The sequence below is a fragment of the Eucyclogobius newberryi genome, unplaced genomic scaffold (assembly GCF_026437365.1).
Source record: "Eucyclogobius newberryi isolate DKJ021-1_F unplaced genomic scaffold, fEucNew1.0.hap1 SCAF_2, whole genome shotgun sequence".
Lineage (NCBI taxonomy): Eukaryota > Metazoa > Chordata > Actinopteri > Gobiiformes > Gobiidae > Eucyclogobius > Eucyclogobius newberryi.
The window spans coordinates 10,550-20,000 of NW_027315834.1; the positions used below are offsets into that span (position 1 = coordinate 10,550).

At 52.9% G+C, this 9,451-nt stretch overlaps 1 protein-coding gene across 1 annotated transcript in view; it reads left to right on the top strand.

The window, feature by feature from the left end:
- Positions 1-951: 951 nt before the first annotated feature.
- The window catches only part of LOC140368267 (regulator of G-protein signaling 3-like), a gene marked incomplete at its 5' end in the record, with an annotated part of 139,926 nt that continues 131,426 nt past the window's right edge, over positions 952-9,451 (top strand). The window contains 4 exons of the mRNA XM_072455234.1: positions 952-1,445; positions 3,699-3,802; positions 6,315-6,601; positions 8,963-9,062. Of these exons, the coding sequence (XP_072311335.1) occupies positions 952-1,445; positions 3,699-3,802; positions 6,315-6,601; positions 8,963-9,062 (985 nt within the window). The remainder of the gene's footprint in view (positions 1,446-3,698; positions 3,803-6,314; positions 6,602-8,962; positions 9,063-9,451) is intronic.

Genomic DNA, 9,451 nt, shown 5'->3' on the forward strand with positions numbered 1-9,451 from the left:
TTCGGCGGCCATCAATTGATGTGGCGGTTGAGTTGGGCAAGTCTGAAATCAAGCCCGTTATCAAGAGTCATGTGGTCGGATTTTGGAGCCACTGTGTTACTGGACGGCATCTCTATCACATACAGGGTAGTGTGGGTCCTTGCGGGTCTATGGGCAGGAACGCGTGGGAGGAAAGGGCCTTTGCCCGGATGAGGATTGGCCATACTGGACTCAATTGGTCACTGAGTAGGATAGGCAAACATCCGACCGGTCTGTGTGGTCACTGTCGGGTGCCAGAGACTGTCGAGCATGTGCTGATTTGCTGTGAGGCTTATGATAGGGAAAGGGCCGGGTTGGCCTTGTGGTTTCGGAATAATGGGCGGGAGTTCAATCTGCGGAACGTTCTGGCGATCCAGTCACAGGGTTTGTGTCAGGCTGTGGTTGCTTACTTATGTAGCACAGGGCTGGGTAAACGTTTATAGAGGTGGGGGGTGTTGGAGACTGAGCCGAGGATGAGGAGCAAGAGGATGTTCTAACGCGCTTGGACTTCATGGGCCTAGAAACGCCAAAGTGATGGAGGAAGGACTTCTAAGGGATAAAACGACAAAGACGTCCCATGACCTCATGGGCTTTGTAAAACAACAAAGACGTCCCATGATCTCATGGGCTTTGTACTTCCAAAGCACCGAACGTCGAAGAGGGCGAGGAGGGTGAAGGGGAGTCTCCCTGGAATAAAGCCGGTTGGTCTCTGACACAACAACTATTCTAGTCACAAAAACACATCATGACCTCATGGGCTTTGTAACGCCAAGGCAATGGGAGGAGTACTTTTACGGACTACGACAGAGTCTGAGGACTACGAAACGTCTGAGGAATAAAGTCTGGCGGTAATGCAACACTCGGATGCCAACCGCCATAAAACAACAACAACAACAACAACAGCATCTCTTGTTGTCTCTGCTCTCTCGACAGAGAGACACTCAGTACAGCGCGTTCATTCAAACCAACCATGAGCCATTTCCTCAGATTCTGATCCGTTCCCAATCTGAGCAATTCAGTCCGAAACATTCAGTCGGTCAGTTCCCCGAGGACTCACCCAGCGCGATTCCACAGCTCCAAACACCATCAGCTCCTCCGCACCTGCGTCTCTCACGGACCCCACCTACGGGACACTCCATGTCACCTCCGGGCGTCCACACAGAACACCGACCTCCACAGCAACGGCCTGGACCCACGCGCTCCTTCTCGCTCTCTGACCCTCATTTTAACCGGGCGCTATCCGAGCTTCCGGAGCGGGGCACGGCTCCCGCGCCGGCCGGCGCGCTCCGTGCGTCGCTCCGTGTGCTGCGCCCAGGCGCGCGTCTCCACTCAGATGGACACCAGAGGCCGTACCGCAGCGGGCGCACCGGGCCAAAGCCGGTGGACATTTCTTTCAGACGCTACGTCAATAAATATCCATGTTTTTCGTCAGCCTCACTTCCTGGTTCCACGTCCGTCCGGAGGCGCGCAGTCGATGACGTCACCATTGCTCCACGGGCCGCAGCGCGACCTTTCAGCTCCCCCTGGTGGCGGGAGCCAGGTTGTACAACTCAATTTAAAGCAGATTAAACAACGTTCATAGGGACTCTGCAATGTCCCAGCTTGTCTTAACAATGTTGAGTTCAAACGCTCCCTCTTTTCTCAATCTTTCATCAATTCTCATCACCTTTGCTGCAGCTGCACTCGACCCCCTCAACATGCTTTCCTCTATCCCTCCTCTGTACCTACATTTTACTGCATGTACCATCAACGCACCATCTTCTCTGCGCTGGCTCTTTACCATCCACTATCATTCTGGCTTAAGCTAATCTTTTTTTCGCCCTCCGTTCATGCTGTTCATCGTTCCTACTCTTCTCACGTGAACTCTCAAGCTTCCTTTTCTTTTCTCATGCAACCTTCACACCTCATAGGCTCACAATTCATGCTTCCACTAAATTACTTTCATGTCACATTCAGCTGTCTGGCTTCACCGCCACACGTTAGCCACAGGCATCTTCAAAGATTCTGTTTCTAGCATTCCAGCAGGTTCTCATCTTCTCCTTCGCATATTACCTTAAGTAAAAAAAACAAAAATCCCCGGCTCTGGCTTTTCATGCTACCTCATCTTACCATGTTCGCCTTGCAGCTCAACGCGCAGGCTCAACGCAACTCTCATCTCTCAGCTCAAAAGCTCAATTCACAGCTACAGCTCACCGCTCAATAGCTCAGCTCACAGCTCAATAGCTCAACTCACAGCTCAATAGCTCAACTCACAGCTCAATAGCTCAACTCACAGCTCAATAGCTCAGCTCACAGCTCAATAGCTCAGCTCACAGCTCAAAAGCTCAGCTCACAGCTCAATAGCTCAACTCACAGCTCAATAGCTCAACTCACAGCTCAATAGCTCAACTCACAGCTCAATAGCTCAACTCACAGCTCAATAGCTCAACTCACAGCTCAATAGCTCAACTCACAGCTCAATAGCTCAATAGCTCAATAGCTCACAGCTCAATAGCTCAATAGCTCAATAGCTCACAGCTCAATAGCTCACAGCTCAATAGCTCAATAGCTCACAGCTCAATAGCTCACAGCTCAATAGCTCACAGCTCAATAGCTCACAGCTCAATAGCTCAATAGCTCACAGCTCAATAGCTCAATAGCTCACAGCTCAATAGCTCACAGCTCAATAGCTCACAGCTCACAGCTCAATAGCTCAATAGCTCAGCTCACAGCTCAATAGCTCAGCTCACAGCTCAATAGCTCAGCTCACAGCTCAATAACTCAATAGCTCAGCTCACAGCTCAATAACTCAATAGCTCAGCTCACAGCTCAATAACTCAATAGCTCAACTTACAGCTACAGCTCAATAGCTCAGTTACAGCTCCAAGCTACTACTACTACGCCCCAGAGCATCCACGCTCGCCCCAGAGCATCCACGCTCGCCCCAGAGCATCCACGCTCGCCCCAGAGCATCCACGCTCGCCCCAGAGCATCCACGCTCGCCGCCACGCTCGCCGCCACGCTCGCCGCCACGCTCGCCGCCACGCTCGCCGCCACGCTCGCCGCCACGCTCGCCGCCACGCTCGCCCCAGAGCATCCACGCTCGCAGCCACGCTCGCCCCAGAGCAGCCACGCTCGCAGCCACGCTCGCCCCAGAGCAGCCACGTTCGCAGCCACGCTCGCCCCAGAGCAGCCACGCTCGCCCTAAAGCAGCCACGCTCGCTAAGAGCCCCACCGGCAACATGTTCACTCCAAGCACGAATCTCATCAGCAGCCGCGCCCACGCGCTCGCCCCGACCCGCGGCAGCGTCCTCATGCTCGCCCCAATCCATGTATTCATTTCCCAGAACCTCTCTCTGAGCCACCGGGCACAGGGAAGTCTACCACAGAGCCACCGGGATACGCCCCTCTGGTTCTCAACAGTCTCTCCTTCGACCCTCTGCTCGCACAGAGTCCGTTCTCCACTCGATCTTCCGACTCTTCATTCATCCCTCCCTTAATCACTCATCCCGCTCTATTTCCCCCCTCCCCTTCCCCATTCATCCAAACCATTCGACCCCTTCCCCATTCATCCCACATCTCACTCAAGCTTTCCTGCGTCCTCACCAGGGTCTCATCGGGCACCGGGAAGCAGTCTCTCTCCGGAACAGTCACCGGGCACCGGGATGCTCATCCATCTCACATTCCCTCCTCCTTTTCAGAAGAAACATCTCTCAACATGCACCTTATCCACCGCACATCGGTTGGCGCATTGGAGACCGCTCGGAGCGCTCCGGCCCCTTCCAACCCATTCCAGCTGCAGTGCGTACTACACGGTCCTCAGGCACTTAGTCTCCTCTACCAGGCATTCACATTATGCCAGAATTATACCCCACTATCGTTCTGGACATTTTGGGGGTTTGATCAGTCGGAAGGCTTATTCAACATCTCTCTAGTAGATCAATAAGGGATATCTTACTATGCGCAACTCATAATACTCAATCTATTCCCCTCTATCAATCCGTCTCTTGCATTGCTCATACTCAAGTCACCGTAATTGACCAACTCCTACTCTCGATTCACCGTCCCAAATCCGACGCTCTACGATCGCTTCAATTCCTACTCCTTAATACTACTACCCTCATATCTTTCATTCCTCTCATTCTCAATCTCATTCATCTCAATTAAGTTCCCTTATTCATCGCTCATATTGACTTCCTTGCTACCCGCAACTCGTCAACTCCTAAATCCATGCAAACATTTCGCTCTCCACTCCGGAGCAAGGAGACTCCACCATAAATCCAGTTCTATCGACTGTCCGTTCAATCCTATCACTCTTGCATCTTATTCTCCATCTGCTTCCGTCGACGACCACAAACGCTAAAACACTCTTCAAATGTACCAGAATTAACCCTCGTCTCAGTAACGGACGGACTGCTTTCGATTTCATCCAGCTACTCTTCAGAGTGCTTGGCTATCCAGCTCCTCTTCCCCCGTGCCACTCGTAACATTATTTTCAGCCAGGCTTACGTCAAGATCCAGATCAACTTCCTTCATTTAAATCATTTTGGGGTTCTGAATCGGCTGGGCTGATTACCCGAGACAGAGCCCCCATCCTGAGTCTCTACCCAGCCATCTCATCGATCTCTCTCTCATCTCATCGATCTCGCTCCCGCTCTCGCTCTCTCTCTTGCTCTATCGCTCTCTCTCTCGATATCGCTCTATCGCTCTCTCTCTCTCTCTCTCTCGATATCTCTCTCGCTCTCTCTATCTCTCTCTCTCTCTATCTCTCTCTCTCTCTATCTCTCTCTCTCTCTCGATAGCTCTCTCGCTCTCTCGATCTCTCTCTCTCTCTCTCTCTCTCTCTCTCTCTCGCTCTCTCTATCTCTCTCTCTCGCTCTCTCGATATCTCTCTCTCATCTCATCGAGCTCTCTCTCTCTCTCATCTCATCGAGCTCTCTCATCTCATCGATCTCTCATCGACCCATCATGACTTATCAATAAACATTCTTTCGTATTTCATTGTTGTGGCGTGGTCCTTGCTAGTGAAGTGTAGTTGGAGATGTAATCGCTAACTTAGATTCGGGAGCAGGACCACGCCTCAACCTCTTACCTCCCCAGCAACCACACCTCCTCTCTTTAACCACGCCTCTTATTACCCAGCAGGCCTATATATGCAAAGGCCAATCCCAGCATCTCTCGTTGTCTCTGCTCTCTCGACCCCACCCTCCCACCCCATGTCTCTATCATCGTCACCTTAACACATAACCATCCATGGAGGGGGGGGTTCTGAATCGGCTGGGCTGATTACCCGAGACAGAGCCCCCATCCTGAGTCTCTACCCAGCCATCTCATCGATCTCTCTCTCATCTCATCGATCTCGCTCCCGCTCTCGCTCTCTCTCTCTCTCTTGCTCTATCGCTCTCTCTCTCGATATCGCTCTATCGCTCTCTCTCTATCTCTCTCGCTCTCTCTCTCTCTCGATATCTCTCTCTCTCTCTCTCTCTCGCTCTCTCGATCTCTCGCTCTCTCGATATCTCTCTCGATATCTCTCTCTCTCGCTCTCTCGATATCTCTCTCTCTCTCATCTCATCGAGCTCTCTCTCTCTCATCTCATCGATCTCTCATCGACCCATCATGACTTATCAATAAACATTCTTTCGTATTTCATTGTTGTGGCGTGGTCCTTGCTAGTGAATAGTTTAACACGTTCAGGGGGACGTTCGGCTAAAAGGTTTGGAGTTCAAATCTTTGTTCATAAATGGACATGTAAAATGTTGAGACTTTGTTCAAATAATCCAGTTTCACTCTTTGATAGTCTGCACAGAAGTGTTTCCTCTAAAAGTCACATTTTATATGCTCGATACTTTGACTTTTCTCCTGCATTTGTATATTTACACCGCTGGTTATAGTACTGAGCTTTAAAGAGCTTCTCCAGCCTCTGTGCGCTCTGCATCTCCATGTGGGACTCCATGTTGCCGTGGAAACCCGCGGCTGCTCCTGATCACATGACTCTGGTCTCTCGCCCTCCCTCTGTCATGATGTCACGCACAGAAAAAGCCCCTCAGAGGGACTTGGGCTCAGACTTGGACTCTGGCTTGTCCACACTGGAGACCTGCTCTCTCTTTGAGGATCTCCTGGAGCCTGTGGACTCTTGGTCATGGAGAGAGAATTTGGACACAGCCCTTGGTAGACACTCTGGATGCTGGTGTGAAGCTCTCTCCTTTGAAGGCGTCGGTCAGGGTCACGGTTGATAAGGAGCATGTTCTGGAGAAATGTGCTGTGGCCGTTTGATGGTGCGTTCAAAGACTCCGACGATGACGGTTTTTTACTCACAGCTGAGCACACTGCCCCCTTCTGCGTGAACCCTGCGTCGTCCTCGGAGCCCGGAGGCCAGTCAGAGCCCAGGGGCCAGTCAGAGCCCAGGGGCCAGTCAGAGCCCAGGGGCCAGTCAGAGCCCAGGGGCCAGTCAGAGCCCAGGGGCCAGTCAGAGCCCGGCCCGGAATCGAACGATGGACGCGCCGCACCGAAGGAACAAGCTCACACCGGCTTCACCGCCACACGGAGCAACGCTAACGTCAGCTCCAGCGCTAACCCTGGCAGAGCAGACAGCAGCCGGCACCAGGTGAGTGAGGACCCTTTTTTCTGCACTGTGACTCTAATGGGACCCCCAATGGGACCCACAATGTGACCCACGCAGCCCCTCCCACTCACTCAGGCTCATCAAACTTTCACACACAAATTAATATTTCAGCTCCTCATCCCTGAGCCATAGAGGGTGATAAAACGGCCCAATGTCCATCAGACGCTGTGCAGAGCGAGGTCCTTTGGGGGGCTCTGCAGTGGTAAGAGAAGGACTAACCCCCCCAATCCCTTTTTTGTTTCATTTGTTTGGGAAAACATATTCATTTCAGCAAAAAGGTCCTGATTTTGACTCCTGGGCCTTTCTGTGTGGAGTTTGGATGTTCTCCCTGTGTCTGTGTAGGTTTCCTCTGGCTGCTCTGGTTTATCTAGCACTAAAAACATGTAGAATAGGCTCCTCCCCCTGGGGCCCGGACACTTTGGAGCATCTTGAGCCTCAGAGCAGAGCTCTCAGTGTGAGGACTGAACCACATTTCAGTTCATTAAGGGGCGCTTTGCAACAGCTCATAGAGGAGTGAGTCTCCATGCTCGTGTGTGTGTGTGTGTTTGTGTGTGACTGTGTGTGTGACTGTGTGTGTGTGTGTGAGTGTGTGTGTGTGTGTGTGTGTGACTGTGTGTGTGTGTGTGTGTGTGTGTGTGACTGTGTGTGTGTGTGTGTGTGTGAATGTGTATGTGTGTGTGTGTGTGTGTGTCTCTGTGTGTGTGTGTGTGTGTGTCTCTGTATGTGTGTGTGTGTGTGTCAGTCCTCCCCCTGCAGGTGGAGTCAGTGCTCTGCAGGTGGAGTCAGTGCTCCCCCTGCAGGTGGAGTCAGCGCTCCCCCTGCAGGTGGAGTCAGTGCAGGTGGAGTCAGTGCAGGTGGAGTCAGTGCAGGTGGAGTCAGTGCAGGTGGAGTCAGTGCTCTGCAGGTGGAGTCAGTGCTCCCCTGCAGGTGGAGTCAGTGCTCCCCTGCAGGTGGAGTCAGTGCTCCCCTGCAGGTGGAGTCAGCGCTCCCCCTGCAGGTGGAGTCAGTGCAGGTGGAGTCAGTGCTCCCCCTGCAGGTGGAGTCAGTGCAGGTGGAGTCAGTGCTCCCCCTGCAGGTGGAGTCAGTGCTCCCCCTGCAGGTGGAGTCAGTGCTCCTCCTGCAGGTGGAGTCAGTGCTCCTCCTGCAGGTGGAGTCAGTGCTCCCCCTGCAGGTGGAGTCAGTGCTCCTCCTGCAGGTGGAGTCAGTGCTCCCCCTGCAGGTGGAGTCAGGCACGTTGAGCTGGGAGAGCTTGTCCTGGAGCAGAGCAGGAGGATGAGGGAGGTGAAAGACTTGAGGTGGGGGAGGACCAGGCGCTGAAATGACTTCATGACTGCAGACGTCACAGGTCTCTAGTTATGAAGTCCAGTGATCCGGAGCTTCTTGGGGACAGGGACAATGATGGACGACTTGAAGCTGGGAAGTGGCATGACTCCAGGAAGTGTTAAAAATGCCAGTGAAGACAGGGGTCAGCTCGCCTGCACAGTGTCTTGAGGTGGCCGGGGTGACGCGTCTGGTCCAGCAGCTTTTCGCGTGTTGATTTTACGGAATAGAGCTCATTCACGTGACGTCGCCTCAGACTTGTTCCGTCATATTGTCCGTCAGCTGATGGTGTTTACCACTACAAGCCAATTCAAGACTGCGTCTGTCTGTTTCCATTTACAACCAAACACGGTTTGAAGAGGCCCAAAACCTCATTAATGACAACGCTATAATCAAAATGGTGAAGGTATGTGTGGTAGTCGGGTGCAACAACCGGAAAGATAAACGGAGAGAAGTTCTATCGGATACAGAGAAACCCTGAAAGAAGCGCGATGGACGCCTCGTTAAAACGTTCAAACTGGGAATCAAACGATCAGACTATGTAGTCGTCGAGGGAGAGAATGCTCGAGTGCGGCGGAGGGAAAGGGAAAGTGGTGGGGGAGGTGGGGGGACCGGGGTTGGGTTGGCAGAGTTGGCCACAGTGGGGGAGGGCACAGTGGGGGAGGGCACAGTGGGGGAGGGCGTGTCAAATTTGCAGTAGAAAGTATTTAGTTCTTGGGCCAGTTTTCTGTCATCTGCAGAAGGGGGGGCTCTGGGCTTGTAGTTTGTGAGAAGCCGGAGCCCACTCCACACAGAGGCGGGGCCACTAGAGGCGGGGCCACTCCACACAGAGGCGGGGCCACTCCAAACAGAGGCGGGGCCACTAGAGGCGGGGCAACTCCACACAGAGGCGGGGTTGTTGTTTGAGAACTGCTGCTTCAGACACGTATTGTACTGAGCTCTAGCTCTCGATAGCTCCTGCTAAACCCGTACTTTGCATCTTTGTAGCGCCCTCTATCTCCGGCCCTGTGCGCTGCCCTCTAGCTCCGGCCCTGTGCACTGCCCTCTAGCTCCGCCCCTGTGCTCCGCCTCCTTCTGCCTCATCCTCAGTTTAAGTGTGAAGCAGGGTTTGTCATTGTTGAAGGTGACTTTGGTGTGAGATGGTTTAATGCTCCTCACAGAATGTGTGACATCACAGTGTCTTTGTAGCTCCTCCCAGTCTGCAACGTCCAAACAGCACGTATCTCCTCCCAGTCTGTAACGTCCAAACAGCACGTAGCTCCTCCCAGTCTGCAACGTCCAAACAGCACGTAGCTCCTCCCAGTCTGTAACGTCCAAACACGCACGTAGCTCCTCCCAGTCTGTAACGTCCAAACAGCATGTAGCTCCTCCCAGTCTGTAACGTCCAAACAGCACCTAGCTCCTCCCAGTCTGTAATATCCAAACAGCACGTAGCTCCTCCCAGTCTGCAACGTCCAAACACACACGTAGCTCCTCCCAGTCTGTAATGTCCAAACAGCATGTAGCTCCTCC